Raw genomic sequence first — 17,467 nt, 5'->3', positions numbered from 1 at the left:
TAAGAAGACAGTATTACACTAAGAGACACTTTTATTCTTGAGTATAGTATATATAGTGTCTCCTTCAACCTTCACCATTCTTCTTCTTTTTCCTTGAGATAAATTTGTTTTCTTATTTTTTTCCTTGAGTATATAGTAAACTCTGTTCTTGTAAGAAAGTTTACTAGGTTTTGAATCTTCTAAGTTTAGACCGATTTATATGCTTGTGTACACATGTATGTCGGAGACAACCAAACAGATAATTCATTAAACTAAGAAGATAAAAAGCAGGTTTGAACAAAAAAAAAGAAGAAGATAAAAAGCAGGATTAAGAGTTAACAGATTGGAAATCGTACGTATAAGAAAAATCAAATCTATCTTATTAAAACAGGAACATTACAACTTCTTCTAGGTGGATTTTTAAAAGTGGACCTCATATATTTAAATTAAATGTTTCATTATTTATATATAATACGTACTATAGTCTAACTTTGAATTTATATATTTCCTTAAATACAGTTCTTCTTTTTGTCCATATTCCATATATGATTTTTACATTTATTAAATGTCGATTTAAATAAGATATATAATAAGAATACTAAAAATATTAATCGTTCTATAATTACCCTATACAATTCATTTTAAATTGATCAGTATACTTTCATTGGCCGTATTAATTATATTAGTACGAATAACATTAGGTAGATAAGTCATAAACACATACATAAAGATATGACTATTCTTATAACTACGTTGGGCCTAATCTACTTTCTAAAACAAATAACACATAGCTTCATATATTGTATAGAATATAGTAATATTGTATAGTATTATACTTATACAATAATACTAAAAACAAACCAAACTGAAATATAATATATATCGAAAATGCTTTGAACCATTACACACAAAATATATTAGACCTCAGAGATAAAATTCACTTTGAAATTACATAATAATTATTTTAAAAAATTAAATTTAGTAATGTACAAAAAAACATAAGTTTTATATAAAATTTTGTGTTACAATAAAAAGACACAACTCGCGCTTGCAAAATGTTATTTTTACATACGAAAGACATTTTTGATATTGTTCTTTAAACACAAAATTGAATTATACAAACTCGATACCACATAAAACTAAACAATATAGAATACATTTTAAAAATAAAACCCGTGCGGGTGTGCATATGTTTATATAATATATAAATATATTATGTTATGCATATTTTCATATAAATAATACCCCAATGTAAGTTTTGTATGATAAATGTTGAAAATACAAAATATATAGCACTATATATTTTAAATAATACAGAAAAAATCTACTTTACGTTATCATAAAATTTAAAAATCAAATTTAGTAATTAAACAAATTGCTTATTTAAACACATTAGTACAACATTTAGTAAAAAACAAAGATAAAAACAAAATGACTCCCGCTCGGTAGAGCGGGTAATGATCTAGTAGGTATTAAATAAAGTCAGTGTATTTGATACAGTTTGCAAATGTAATCTGTGGCGGAACCATTAAAAATATGGACGTATGTCATAATTTTTTTTATAAAATGCATAAATGTCATCGAAAAAATATTACAATGCACTAAACTTTAAGATGTACTATAAGCTAGCCAATCATTATACTATTCAGACCATTGTGGATTAAAATGTCACACAATACATTCCCTATTGATTTCTGTTTAAAAGTATGACCAAAAAGTTGACAAGGTCCTCTAGTCAAATATTTGAATCGTACCTGGCCAATTTGATCATTATCATACTCTTGAGTTTTTCTTTTATCACAAATAGATCTATTGTTTTTGATAATACCTACATAAATAAAATAAAATGAAATACAGTTTTTTATCAGAATAACAAAATGTATAATAATGATATGATAAGTACATCAAACTTTTAAAACAATCCTAGCCTAGTCTAACCGTCCTCCTCTACATCAAACAGTTTCATTCACAAGCTCTAAACAATCCTAGCGTAATCTAATCTTCGTCTACATCCCAATAAAGCTAAAAAGGTTTAATTCTCTATAGCTTTTATTTTCTAGATTAAATCACAAAATCTAGGACATCTCAATATAAAAATGAATTTGGAATTTAGAGAAGAAAAACTATTCATAAAGTTAAAAGACATAAAATAATTACCTTGACTTTAAAACCAAATTGGATCAGGTTTTAATAGAGTTTCATGAGTACAGAGAAAAATAAAAACAGAAAAAGAAACTAAATAATTAGGTTTTTAATTAGTATTAGTATAACAATGCTAATTATTTTGTTTATTTTAATGGGCTTAGTTTATTTTAATTTTGTAAAGATTTATATATTTTGTTGGGCTGGTAATTAATTTGTATAGTTTGTTATTGGTTGAACAAGTTCGATTACATTAATTTGGAGAGGGGAGGGGGGGGGGGGGGGGGTTAATCAAAATAATTGACTAGGGTCAATTTAAAATATTTATCAAAGGTTATATTATTTTCCCAAATTTCACATGGGTTATTTGACCACCATGCCAATGCCGATGCACTGTCTCCGCCACTGTTTATGTAATTGCTTTCATGGTCTTGTGAATATATATATATATATATATTCTTTTGTGGTCATGTAAATTTGTTTCTAAACTAGGTTTCAGAGATATAGAGAAAACTGAATCTCATGAAATAATTCTACGCATTCTCTAATTTATGTAGGTGTTTCTTGTTGTGCTTTGGGAAGGCTATAAAAATGAAAATACCTTGCGGTACAGACGCGAAGCACAATATCGGGATGAAGTTTATTTTGCTAAGAAATCTACAAAGTTACGAGGCTATAGAACAGATCATGTTCAAGGATACAAAGGTATGAGAGCCTACATAACAGATCCTGTTCAAGAAAGGTCGCGTAAAAAAGGTTCATTTTACTAACTACTACCTCATGCGATGATGCGAGTGTTACATATATATATATTTTGCTAAGAAACAACCGAGTTATATTCTAGGATTAGAAACATAGAATAGACGCGAGCTGCCGATCATATCAAGCGGTTTGGTCATATTTAATACAAGTATTGGTTTGACCAAAAAAATAATACAGGTATTGCTTACACCAACGCTCTTCTTTCGTAACTTAATAAAAAAGAAGGAAAAAAAAAAGAATGAAGTCAGTGCACTTGTCAACTATAAATAGGTGCATTGTCTTCCAAAATCAACTACAAATATCAAATAACATTAGAGGGTAGTAGGGGGCAACGAGACAATAAAAGAGGGAATCAAAATTTTCTCTTTTCGGGATAACCGATTATTAAGATGGAAGATGAGAAAAAGTTGGAACCCTCGTTCTTGAGCTCCGATGAGAGTCTGGCTGTTCATGCTGGTACGTACGAGTTTTTTTTTTTATAGTAAAATGCTGGTACGTACGTTAACCATACGTGTCCATCCTCTTTGATTCTTCCTACAATCCTACTTATCTGTTTTTTGTCTTCTATCACCTCTCTTACTACGTACTAGCAATCTGTTATAGGCTCATAAGGTTTGGACAAAGTATTTAATATATCTATTTTCTGCAAAAAGTTCATACAAAAATATATTATTTTGCTGTGTTATCCGTTTTTATCTAACTCTGAAAATTCAGATAACCAGAAGTAATTACCAAAATCCGTTAGAAGAGAGACAATTTTAGTTTTAGGGAAATTAGATGTTTTCCTAGACTATGTACAGAAATAAATAAATTTAAATTTAAATTATATTAAAAGAATGTTAATTTTTAAATAAAAGTTTCTTAATTTAATTGTTAGATTTTATTATTTTCTTACAATATCTAATTTTAACTTTCAATTTAATTATATGTAAAAATTAAAATAAAATAAACATTTTTATTTAAATTTAATAATATAAATTTATATATTTAAAATTAGATTTGAAAAGATTTTTTATCTATTTTTTGGTTAAAATAGATTAAATCAAATTCTATAAAATTAAGAGATTTTTTGTTAGGTATATAATTATCAAAAAATAAAGCTAAATAATATTTCTAAAATTTGTAGATATTTAAAAGAAACTAATGATATTGGAATTAGAAAATTGATATTTTAAAAACTTACAAAATTTAGAAAAATTATTTTCATAATAAAATTCTATAATTAAAGTATAGAATTAAATAATATTTCAAAATTGTAAAATATTAGCATATTTTTATTTGTTGTATTATTATTATTAATTGTTATATTAATGATGATCTATGAATTATTACAATATTTTTAAAAAGTTAACAAAAATATAAATATCGATGTCACTGTGAAGCAATGGCAGATGCAAAAAATATTCCTATTAGGGTCGGTGAGCTTAAAACTAGGGGCAAAAAGTATTTCAGATTCTGGACATATACATTGGACCTTTGTAGTTTACGCTAATTTAAAATTTTTGTTGGGTTCAGTGGCCCCCATCCTATTAAACAGTGTGAAGCCATGTCATCTTGTAGTGGTATCATAATATGCTATGTCATCATATTCTATTTTTTTTTAACATAATGTCATCATATTCTTTCGATATTATTGTGATGATTATACATGACAAATCTTAAAAAGCTTTTTTCTCAACCAAAAAAACACATGACAAATCATTTTTAAATAAGGATTTATTATCTATACTATTATTTGCAAAGTGATTTTTCGCAACGGAGCTCTCACGTTAAAAGTTAAAGTAGTTAATATCGATATTACTTTTAATAAATTTATATATATTATTCAAAACGAATTTATATTAATCAGATTATTTTTTTTTCAAAAATAAGATAATTCTTATATATTGTGTTATTATCTTAAAATAATTATTTCTGTTATAAAAGTTAAAAATAAAATATAGAACAATGTATCTATATTTTTACTATTATTTGTGAATTTATTAGATAGTCAAAATGAAATTATATTAATAATATTAATTATTTTAAAAATAAGATAATTCTTACTTATTGTGTTGTTATCTCAAAATAATTTTTAGAATAATTTGTTCGCTCTCACGTTTAAATTTTGAGCGTTGAAAATCTTTATTATTATTAATAAATAATTATGTTATATTTGTTAATATATAATTACATAAATTAAAAAAATCATTAGTTTGGTATTCATCAATATCTAAGAGATTTTACATTATATTATCTAAAATATTTTACATCATATATTTTTAAAAATAAATATAATTTATGTATATATGGATATTTTAAGTTTATTTTACGTAACAAATGATATTTTATTAAAATAAAATATATTGAATATAAAATTAATATTTAGTTAGTTATTAAATATTTCAAAAATATGAGAAAAAATTATTTTAAGGTTTTTGACATTATAGTATAATTGTTTATAATTTTTTAAAAAACTATTAAACCCTTAAGTGCGGGCAAAACACCTAGTATCATCTATATTATTAAAACTCAAGTACAAAATAGGAGTATTTGGAAACTTGAATAGGAGGATTAAGAAAAATTGGAATGTTTGGAAACTTAAATAGTAGTCTTAATAAAAGTTGTTTGGATACATGAATATTAGTATCTATTAATTGTGTTTCCATATTTCACTTAGTTTAACAATTTGATTAATTATATTACCTTAATAATAATTTACATCATTAATTATATTACCATAATAATAATAGTGCATATTTTTTTTATTAGTTAATTAATATTAACTTTGTGCCAATTATAAAATCAAAAATGTTAAATAATTAGGTTTTACATATGATTAAACGTTTGATTTAGTTTATTTTACTAAAGTATTTTTATTTTAGTTTCAATCGGTGAAATTATGTACCCAAAAACATAGTTCAAAGATATGTTTTGTGAATAAAATAATAACTTAAATCAAAATAGTTAAAATACATTTATTGCCACTTAATTTTTCACTCCATATAATTATTTTACTTGATAAAAAAACTCTTTCTATTTTACTTAATTTAGCCAAACACATCAAAAGAGTTTTTTTTATTAATTTATAAAATCAGTTAGACATGAATATTATCTGTATATTTAGGTACATGTTGTTCTTTTCGGGTATCATTTTTTTTTGTTTTGAAACTAAGTCCCTCTTGGATATTATAAACTTATGTGTGAATTTTGAGTTGGGTCATTCTGGATCTGGATGAATTTGGTCCTGATGTATAGGAACCTAAAAATATCTAAATAACCAATGTATCTAAAACGGGTTCGGATATTTGTAAAAAAATAGCCATATAACCTGATTCGGTCCAGGTCTTTTGAATATCGTTAGTTATATTATGATACATCTAAATATATAACACTAATTATGAAAAATAAATATCGATGTATAAAAAACCTCTTTGTATTTCATTTAATTTAGTCAAACACATAGAAATAGTTTTTTTTATTAATTTATAAAATCAGTTACACATGAATATTATCTGTCCATTTAGGTACATGTTGTTCTTTTCGGGTATCGTTTTTTGTTTGTTTTGAAACCAAGTCCCGCTTGAATATTATAAACTTATGTGTGGATTTTGAGTTTGGTCATTCTGAATTTGGATGAATTCGGTTCTGATGTATTGGAACCTAAAAATATCTAAATAACCAATGTATCTAAAACGGGTTTGGATATTTGTAATAAAGATAGCCATATAACCTGATTCGATCCAGGTATTTTTAATATCATTAGTTATATTATAATACATCTAAAATATATAACACTAATTATGAAAATAAATATCGATGTATAAAAAACTCTTTTCATTTCACTTAATTTAGCCAAACACATAGAAATAGTTTTTTATTAATTTATAAAACCAGTTAGATACATGAACATTATATGTCCATTTAGGTACATGTTTTTCCTTTCGGGTATCGTTTTTTTAAACCAAGTCTCGCTTGAATATTATAAACTTATGTGTGGATTTTGAGTTGGGTCATTCTGGATCTGGATGAATTCGTTTATGATGTATAAGAACCTAAAAGTATCTAAATAATCAATGTATCTAAAACGAGTTTGGATATTTGTAACAAAAATAGCCATATAACTTGATTCGGTCCAGGTCTTTTGAATATCGTTAGTTATATTATAATACATCTAAAATATATAACACTAATTATGAAAATAAATATCTATCTATAAAAATATATTTCAGGGGCCAGTTTAACAAAATATTAGTTGGTTCAGTTGAAATAAATATATTTTAAAAATTTATATGAACTGAAAAAATCAATATAAAAGTACTGTACATTTGGATTCGAAATCATTTTTTAACAACAAACTACACAAATATGTTGATTTGTATACAAAATTAAATTAAAATATAAATATTTAATTAATATAGAAATATGTCACATTGTTTAAACAAAATATCAATGTAAAAGTATTGTACAGTTGCGTTCTAAAATTATTTATTTTAACAACAAGCCACATAAATATGTTGATTGGAGAGAGAATAAAACAAAACCATAGAAACACATAGTTTACCAGAGACATTTTATATGTCGAATTTATTATAAAGAAAGTTTTACTAAGATAAATACATTTAATAATTACAAACAAATAATTTATTTCATAAAAGTAAAAAATAATACCCGTACTTTCGAAGCGCAGATCAAAATCTAGTAATATATTAAACGTTAAACATATGCATAATTGCATATATGTATATTTTATCTAGATGGTAACATTTAGAATAATTATTAATAAAAATAACAGAGAATATTTTTGCCATTGTTGTTCTAGGTCGACTTCTCCTTCAGTTTTTATTTTTATCCTAACTTACGTGCAGCGTGCATGTAAAGTAAACAATTATTCCTCTTATTCTTATCCTTTACGTGTTAACTCTTTATCAGAAGTGCGTCTTGTTTCATTTCATCATTTGTTTTGTCTTATGTGCATTCATTTGAAAAATAATGTCAATTTCGTGACTGGAGAGTCTGAGATAATGGGATTTGTTGTGGGTTTAAGTTAATAGATAAAGGGCGAAACCACCTGAGCTATCGTACATTATTAACCACCTGAGCTATCGTACATTCGGAAAGGGGTGTCAAATGATAATAAACGTAACCACCTGAGATATCGTTAATTATTAATCACAGCTTACAATCATTAATTGTTTTAAATTTAACCTGTGTCACTTGACACCCTTCTCTACAATGTGGGTCCGCCTCTGGATTTAACTATGGTTTATTGTCAGGTGAAAGATTAGGTCGTGAAAAAGTCACGAATTCTATAACGACCCCTGTTGTCAACACAGTGACCTTCTTCTACAAGAATACTTCCGAGCTTATCGACTCCAAGGTCCGTTTATATACACATATATGCTTGTCCTTAAGATTTCTAAAAGAAATATGTTGATTTGGTTAAAAATTAATCCACTTGTGTTGATTCTTGTGATGGTTAGTTAACCAAAAACGGCAGTATTTGTTCATAAAGATGACTAGCTTTATTTTGGATATCGTAGGAGAAAAAGATTGTACGTCAAGAGTATACTCGTTATGGAAGTCCAACGAATATGGTACTCGAAGAGAAGATTAGGTCTCTCTCTTTCCCTTTCTGTCTCTTGAAGTATTTGATTACTGTTCCTTTACTGAGTTTCTTTTTCCTTAATTAATTTTCATTATATGCTCTCTTGATTAGTGCACTTGAAGGTGCTGAATCAACTTTGGTTATGGCTTCTGGTATGTGTGCAAGTACCGTTATGCTTTTGGCACTTGTTCCAAAAGGTGGACATATTGTCACAACTACAGATTGTTACAAGGAGACAAGGATGTTCATTGAGACTTTTCTTCCCAAAATGGGTATCACTGTAAGAATGTCACCTTCTTTTTTGCTTCCCTATGAGTCCACTGGTTAGCCATTTGATATTTGTGTGTGTGTGTGTGTGTTTCCAGGTGACTCTGATTGGCATTACTGACATCGCGGGGCTTGAGGCCGTAGTAAATAACCATCAGGTCTTATAACTTACAATAGTTCTTTTAGGATATAGTTCAAAATTGGAAAACAATATGTGAATTGTTATCTGTTCTGTTCTTCAGGTGTCTTTGTTCTTTATCGAGTCCCCAACAAACCCGTTTCTTCGATGTATGGACATTAAGTTAGTTTCAGAAATATGTCACAAACAAGGAACGCTTGTCTGTATAGATGGTACTATTGCAACACCTATGAATCAAAAGGCACTTGCTTTGGGTGCTGATCTCGTTATCCAATCTGCTACTAAGTACATAGGGGGCCACAACGATGTGCGTAAATCAGAAGCCTAAACCTTATTAGTGTTTGGAAAGAAATAAAAAAGTTAAATTCTTGGTTATCATAAACTTCTAACTTGAAACAATAAATAGATTGACCACATATCTTTATATATATTGCTTAATTATTTCTTCAACTAACTACTTGTGTGTCTTCGTTCGTTCACAGAAAGTTATCAAAACTGATTGTGTTCCGTCTGTTCCTCTAGGTTCTTGCTGGATGCATATCTGGTTCAATGAAGTTGGTTTCCGAGATTCGCATTATGCACAATCTTTTGGGAGGCACGCTTAGTCCGGTTAATATCTATGATCCTCCTCTAATGTTATCTCTTCATATACCTGTTAGTTTGTGTCGGTGTGGTTCTTTAAGGTTTAGTTAGGATATGTCCTAATATAAGTTCTAATTAACCTTTGGATAATGGGGTCTTTGGCAAAACAGAACGCTGCGTATTTACTCATCCGAGGCATCAAAACGATGCATCTCCGTGTAAAACAACAGAACTCAACCGCTTTAAGAATGGCCCATGTTTTAGAAGCACATCCCAAGGTTTTTTTAAATAAATATTTTCACCACGATCCTACATTATTTATTAGTTTTGTATGTGAAAAGTTGATGCAATATCACCGTGTCAGGTGAGTCGTGTTTACTACCCTGGCCTTCCAAGTCATCCCGAGCATCACATAGCCAAGCGACAAATGACTGGTTTTGGTGGTCTGGTCACTTTCGAGGTAAAAAGAAAATAATCAAATACATCACATTTGATGCAATTTTGATACAAGTAATTTATTTTTCCAATACAAGTAAATAACAATGTTGTTGATGTTTGGTTCTTTTCTTTTATTTGCAAATAGATTGATGGAGATCTCGAGACTACGATCAAGTTCATAGATTCCCTCAAGATCCCTTACATTGCAACATCTTTTGGTGGATGCGAGAGCATCGTGGCCACAAGGAACTGGTATGATAGTCCCCTCTAAAAGATTTGTTAAGGTTTTGTCTATTTGTGGTCATATATAAATATAAATGTTTGGGTGGTTTTTATTTAGGGATGTACCACGAGAAGAAAGACTCAAATATGGACTCAAAGACAACTTAGTTCGCTTCAGTTTTGGTATTGAAGACTTTGAGGACTTGAAGGCTGACATTCTTCAGGCTCTTGAAACCATACCCGTCAAAGCTTCATCGTTTTCCAACCAAAACGGTGCGGTTTCCGACAAAAACTAGCCGTTCAAATCGTTCACTTTCAATTGATCTGTGTTCCCTTTTGTCCTTCTTTCAACTTGTTGACATTTCTGAAATTAGATAACCGTTGACGTAAGATGTTGCTGGCAAAAAAACAATAGTGCAAAAACTATAGCTCCCTAAATGTTGCACTTGCAGGATATAATACTATATCTTAAAATAGCTAAACAATTCTCATCACATGGAGTTCACTTGTCCAAATATCAAAAGAAAGATTATGAATGCGCTTTGTGGTCTGGTGGTAAAATGTTCACAATCACTACTATGAATTTTATTATCTGAGTTTAAATCCCGGCCACAAATTGATTAATATGGAGGTGATCATCGGTTCCTCTTGATATTTTCGGCGGATTTCCTGGTGGGCAAAGCCCAAATTTTCGGTGGATAATTTTTAAATGCTAGTTGAGAGTCCTTTGGAACATCCGAATACTAGGGTCATAAAAAAAAATTATATAAAAAATTAAGACTAGATTTTTGTCATGCGGTTTATAAAGTTGAATTATTTTTCATTCTTAAATTTGTTTAAATATGTAGTTTTTCTAAACAGTGTATGAATTTTTAATTTTGGAATATTTTTATATTAAATATATGTACATAATATGTTATAACTATGTTTAAGTGGAGTGAAACTGTTGGTATTAATAAAAATATTGCCTCATACAATGATTTTTTTTTAAATTCGAAATGTTTAAATATATATATGAGAAATAAATTATAAAATTTCATTTTCAATCTTATGTTAGATCTTTTTATTTTAAGTTTCTAAAAGAAATTAAAGTTTTTTCTGGAATGTCAAATACACTCATTTCAACTCAAAAGAGTAATTCTCAATATAAACTGCATATATTTATTTTAAATTATGTTAGGTTCTAATCAATGCTGTAATGTATTATCATAATTTTTTTTAAAAAGATTAAAGTTCTCAATTAAAAAATCAAAACCAAAATCTGAAAAAAAAAAAAAAACCAAAAATTACTGAAACAGTCAAGGCACCATGGAAAGCTCCAGAATGTAGTCTACATGGTTAGTGTGATTGATAAAACCATCAAGAACAGTAGACGTCACCATGGGAAATCCCCAGAGTGTAGCCTATAACTTATGGCGGGAGCGGAACAGTAGATGTCATCATGGAAATCTCGAGTGTAGCCTACATGGTTCGTGTGAGATAAAACCATCAAGAACAGAGTCTACTTCATGAAAGCGTAAATCTTGATGGTCTGAATTTTTTTTATTGATAATCAATTTAAAAATTTCAGCAAAAAAGGAAACAGTCAAAGCAATAGTTGTTTAATAGGGTTTGGACAACTTAAATATAATATCTAATATCTATTTTGTTGAAGTTCAAAAACAATACCTATTGTGTTGTGTTGTCTAGTGCCGTGTGAGGGATTTTTGAGGCTTAAAGAAAATTTGAATTTTTCAGGCTTTGAAGACCATACCAACCAAAACATCATTGTATTCCCACCAAAACGGTGCGGTTTCTGACAAAAACTAGCCTTTGAATTTGTTTCGCAACACAATTACTTGTACTAATAAAAACTACACCTCCCTAAATGTTGCACTTCCAGATATGAATGATATCTTTAAGAAAATCTTTTAAACAATCCTTATCACATGCTATAACATATTGGCTTCCAGGACTTATCAAAATTTATAAAAAATTGATATAGTATGTTTTTTCTCTTTTTTTCCTTTGAAAAAATCTTATCACATGCTAAAGACATCTTGGAGTTCAGGACTTGTCACAAACTCAAAGAAGAATATATAAAAGTAAGATGTTATTCTTGGTCATATACAGTTTAGCCCAATAATACTCTAGAGTCGTGACTAAAAAGTGTGTTAATGATAATATAAAAAAAATTTAGAGAATTCAATGCTGTGGATCCAGGGCTACCAATACGTTAAATATAGAAGGAATCTTGTAATATGTAAGACGAATCTTATAAATCGGAATATATAACGCATATTTTAGATTAGTTTTCTCTAATAGTATAGTTGTACATGCCTGTTCAAGCCCGTGAAAGGCTCATCTCAGGTGGACAGTCTTGTTTAAGAGTCACTTTAGAGAAAGTTATAACAATGATGTAATACTATAATATGAATGATTTGATGGGCCTTGATGGAAATAATATATATGCCTAATCGCAAGTTGGTGAATATAAAAAGGGATGTAAACCAAAACTATATTCGACTGATAATTTAAAGATTCACTAGTGTTAATTTTTCTTGTCCAGCCAATTTAATATTCCCTTTTTTGTTGGAGCATTTTAATATTGAAATTAGATCTCAAAATTATTTATTACTTCCTTCATTTTTCTAAAGTCATTTTAATATTCCTCACACGGATTAAAAAATAATTTAAGTAAATTTAATTTTTTATTAATTATCCATGTTTGACCAATTATGTTTGAAATAAATAAAATTATTTAAAAGATCAATATAGTTTACAATTAATTTTAAGTTAAAATTAAATATAATATTCATTAAAATTATAAAATGATATTTTGTGTGATAAAAAATATTATAATTAGAATGAACATTTTACAAACAGAGAGAGTATTAACAGTACCAGTTTTTTTTTGTTGATTCGAGCAGATAATTAAATTTTGTTATTTTAAAGGTTTGACTGAGTACCAATTAGTTCAGAGCTAAATTAATTTTGTATTTTATGTAACGAATTAATAACAAAAGACTTCAAAAAAGAAAAAATTAAAGGGAGACACTGAATAGGTCAGAGTATTTAAATACGAGTAAGAACCATCCACGTCCACTTTCACAAAGATTCCTCGCGCTTTCAAAGATTCCTCTTCTCTCTCTAGAAAAGACTTCAAAAACCAAAATCCCTCACCGTTCGTTCTTATCCAACAACCCATCTTCATCTCTCTGCGTCTCAGATCCAAACAAGTTTTGTTTTTGTCTCTGATGAAATTCGGGAAAGAGTTTCGAACCCACCTCGAAGAAACGTTACCAGAGTGGAGAGACAAGTTCCTTTGCTACAAACCCTTGAAGAAGCTTCTCAAGTACTACCCTCACCCTCCCCCCTCCTCCGCCGACGATTCCCCTCACATCGACTCCCGTCAGGTCTTCGCCGACACCACTAACTTATCTCCTTCCGCCGCAGCGGATGACGACGACGACGCTGCAAGGCCTGCGGAGGATCTCCAGGGTTCGTTCGTGAGGATACTCAATGAGGAGCTCGAGAAATTTAACGACTTTTACGTCGATAAAGAAGAAGACTTTGTTATCAGATTACAGGTTTTGTCTGAATCTCCCCTCCCTCTCTTATTCTAATCTGATCCAGAGCTACAAAAAGTGTTCAAAGTTTATAACTTTAGGATGATTAATCTCGAATCTTTGGAAACGAATTTGCTTTTTTTTTTTTATAGAATTTAAGTCTTATAGTTATAGTGATGATCTATCTGATCAGTGAGATCTCAATTGCTCTTTCTTCCTTACTATTAGATCGAGTTGGTGATCCAAGTAGATTCTATATCTCTGCTTCCTTGTCTTAAAGGACATGACTGTAATAATGAAATTTGAATTTCTAGAAGATGGGCTTCTAAGTTTAGTTCACTAGTAGTGCAGACTTCTTATAGTTGGATTGTCTAACAATATCCTCTACTCGTTAGCGTTGTATTGCTTGTGGTTTTGTCACAGTGATCTGATGGCTTTGCAAGTTAATGGTCTATGATCCAGTCTCATCTTCTTCTTGCTTTTTTTTTATTTTCTTTTAATTTTCACTCATGCGGTTTAATGTTAAAGCTTTGATTGGACTTTGTACATTAGTGTATTATTTAATCTGTTTTGTAAACAGGAGCTGAAGGAGAGAATAGAGAAGATTAAGGAGAAGAACTGTAAGAATGGGGAGTTCGCTTCAGAAAGCGAGTTCAGTGAAGAGATGATGGATATTCGCAGAGACCTTGTCAGTATTCATGGCGAGATGGTTCTCCTTAAAAACTACAGCTCCCTAAACTTTGCAGGTATGATTATATTTTTCCTTCAGAAGAGCCGCACCAAGTACATATATATAGTATATGCTAAGACATCGCTGATTGCAGGACTTGTCAAAATTTTGAAGAAGTATGACAAAAGAACAGGAGGACTTCTTCGTTTGCCTTTCACACAGGTTGTTCTCCATCAACCCTTCTTTACTACTGAGCCACTTACCAGGTTAGTCCGTGAATGTGAGGCCAATCTTGAGCTTCTCTTCCCATCCGAAGCCGAAGTTGTTGAGTCTTCTAACGCTGTCTCATCCTCACATCAAAACAACTCACCGAGAATCTCAGCTCAGACTTCTTCGACTCTCGGAGATGAAAATCTCGATATATACAGGAGTACACTCGCTGCAATGAGAGCCATACGAGGGTTGCAAAAGGCCAGCTCGACCTACAATCCTCTATCATTCTCTTCGCTTCTTAAGAACGAGGATGATGAGACTGTAACTGCTGAAAACTCTCCAAACTCTGAGAATCTGCAGAGCAAAGATGAATCAGATAAGGAAGACAATGGACCTTCCCCCTGATGCCTCCTTGTTGTGATCAAGATTTTGAGAATTTGCTTCTTCTTATCACCCTGACATGTCCTAAAGTATTAACACATTTCAATCCCTGTTTAGTTTTCTTTACATTTTGCAGCTCACAGCTTTTGTAATGCTTTTGAACTGTAGAAGAACAACAGCACTTTATAAATCTTCAATAATTTTGTCCTTCATTGTCTCAACCATGTCTCTCATTTTGCAAATTTGTTTACAATCGAGAATCGATACATTGTACAGCCGTTTATCTGTTCACCAGTGATCGGAACAAGAACAAGAACCTCCTTTGAACTGATGAAATCTATTTCTATCTCTGATGATGATTTCTCGGTCATAGATCTTTGAAACAATCTTCATAGCTGAATGACAATCCTGACATATCCTCAGATTCTTGAAGACATAAAGAGGTGTCCTCGGTTTAGTTACAAGAAGCCCGAAACAGACCGCCAGTTTCTCACTGTGAAAGCACAAAGCCAGCTCTTTGTCCTCCAAGTCAACCTCCGAGGGAGAAACCAGGGCAGAGACATGAGGGACATAACCAGCTGATCTAATCCGTTCAATCACTTCATTCAACTTCAAGTAAATCTCTTTCGTTCTCGGATGTGATCTATCTCCTGCACTAAACCGATGAACTGAGCCGTTCACGTGAATGGAACTCATACCAGGTGTTTTCCTGATTCCTCTGTTTCTCATACTTCCTCTTAACCTATCTACAACGTCGCTCCTTCCTTCTGCAGCATACATGTTGGATAAAACTATTTGGTATTCCATGTTGCCTGGACTCATCTGAACGAGCTCTCTTTCAATCCGTTCGGCTATCTCCAGCTTTCCATGGACGCTACACGAGCCTAGAAGTGAACCGAGAACAACTTCATTCGGAGGCACTGTCATTTCCCTCATCAACATCTCTGCTTCTTCAATACGACCAGCTCGCCCCAAAAGATCTACCATACATGCATAATGGTCAACCTTAGGTTCCAAACCATAGAGTCTGAGGCTGTGGAAACACCGCCAACCTTCTTCTACCAACCCGGAGTGGCTGCAAGCACTTAAGACAGCACTGAAGGTTAAGTCATCTGGCTTCACTTCTCTTACCATCTCTGGGAACATGTCAATCACCACCCTACCTTTCCCGTGCATTGCTAACCCACTAAACAAAGCGTTCCATGTTACCACATTCCTCCTACGCATCAATCTGAAGACTTTCATGGAAGAATCTATGTTTCCACATTTGGCATACATATCAACCAATGCCGTTCCCACCATGACATGATCACACATCTCTTCCTCCCCTGTCTTCAACGCATACACATGAACCCATCTCACAATAACCAGGTTTCCTGATTGCGCACATGCCGATAGCAACGAGCAAAGAGTGACGAAATTCAAACCATGCCCACATTTAAACACCATTTCCTCCAGAAGCTCCAACGCTTCGCCTGTAAACCCAGCTCCCACATATCCAGCAACCATAACCGTCCAAGCAACAGCATTTCTCTCAGGCATTTCGTCGAAAACTTTTCTTCCATTCTCCAACCCCTCCCATTTCACAACCGTGTCCAAAACCACCGTCCATGAGACAACGCTCTTCTCCTCTAACATCTCAAATAACCGTCTAACTTCACCCACAAAACCACATTTCCCATACATATCCATAAGAGCATTACAAACCTTTACACTATTCAAAAGTCCCATCTTTACAGCAAACCCATGTCCCTGTTCGCCGAACCATAGATCCTCTAACTTGGCACACACGCCAAACAAGCAGACCGCAGCCACGTCATCAATCTCAACTCTTTTCCTTCTCATCTCCACGAAGAGCTTCATCGAATCAACCAAAAACCCGTACCGAGAAAGAGAGGACAGCAAAGTTGTCCAATCCACATTGTCTTTTTCTGACAGAGGAATTTCGTCGAACACCTTCTGGGCATTGGTCATATCTCCGGAGGCAGCATAGAACTGAAAGAGCGAGTTGCTAAGGTAAGACCTCGGAGCTTTCTTCGATCCAGAAGTTGTCAAAACGGCGTGTAGCTCCTTTCCGACACGGAGCAACGAGCGGTGCTGCGAACAGTGTCGGAGAAAGAGACGAACTCTTTGGTTCGATAAGCATTTCATAAGGTAATAAAAATGATCAAATGTTCGTGCTTTATATCCTCTCAATCCCTAACTTTTAATAACTGCGAACTTTTGGTCTCGTGTTCAATTTTCCCGGGGAAAATCTTCACGTCACGCGGCTTAATGGGCCTTATTTTGGGCTAGAATGCTTGCAGCCCAAAAAAGATCGTCCAGAATCTTCGTTATATTTATCGTCCCCACACAATCAGCATCATCATTTTCATATTCAGTTAGGGGGTCCATATGAAATCTACTTACATCCATCCCCTCCATACAAAATTTAAAAACACACCATTACGTAAACATACACGTAACTAAATATTGTTCTTTTGTTTCATACTTGAAACATATTAATTTCAAATCTATTTGGTAGTAGATTTTGACAG

General features: G+C 31.4%; 3 protein-coding genes across 3 annotated transcripts; 2 read left to right on the top strand and 1 right to left on the bottom strand.

The window, feature by feature from the left end:
• Positions 1 to 3,272: 3,272 nt before the first annotated feature.
• LOC108816558 (cystathionine gamma-synthase 1, chloroplastic-like) lies at positions 3,273 to 10,591 on the top strand. Its single transcript, XM_018589126.2, has 11 exons — positions 3,273 to 3,339; positions 8,139 to 8,242; positions 8,406 to 8,479; positions 8,582 to 8,750; positions 8,836 to 8,895; positions 8,980 to 9,183; positions 9,399 to 9,485; positions 9,629 to 9,736; positions 9,823 to 9,918; positions 10,042 to 10,148; positions 10,237 to 10,591. The coding sequence occupies exons 1-11, from the start codon at positions 3,273 to 3,275 to the stop codon at positions 10,412 to 10,414; spliced, it is 1,254 nt and encodes a 417-aa protein (XP_018444628.1). The 3' UTR covers positions 10,415 to 10,591.
• Positions 10,592 to 13,201: 2,610 nt separating this feature from the next.
• LOC108818485 (SPX domain-containing protein 4) lies at positions 13,202 to 15,142 on the top strand. The gene is made up of 3 exons (XM_018591471.2): positions 13,202 to 13,687; positions 14,247 to 14,412; positions 14,491 to 15,142. The coding sequence occupies exons 1-3, from the start codon at positions 13,355 to 13,357 to the stop codon at positions 14,952 to 14,954; spliced, it is 963 nt and encodes a 320-aa protein (XP_018446973.1). The 5' UTR covers positions 13,202 to 13,354; the 3' UTR covers positions 14,955 to 15,142.
• Positions 15,096 to 17,443, bottom strand: LOC108818484 (pentatricopeptide repeat-containing protein At5g15340, mitochondrial). The gene has a single exon (XM_018591470.2). It carries the CDS (start codon positions 17,079 to 17,081, stop codon positions 15,219 to 15,221), a length of 1,863 nt encoding a protein of 620 aa, XP_018446972.2. The 5' UTR covers positions 17,082 to 17,443; the 3' UTR covers positions 15,096 to 15,218.
• Between the last annotated feature and the right edge of the window lie 24 nt (positions 17,444 to 17,467).

The sequence above is a fragment of the Raphanus sativus genome, chromosome 7 (assembly GCF_000801105.2).
Source record: "Raphanus sativus cultivar WK10039 chromosome 7, ASM80110v3, whole genome shotgun sequence".
Classification (NCBI taxonomy): Eukaryota; Viridiplantae; Streptophyta; class Magnoliopsida; order Brassicales; family Brassicaceae; genus Raphanus; species Raphanus sativus.
Note: the sequence above shows the minus strand (reverse complement) of the source record. Positions and strands in the feature narration are given on the sequence as shown.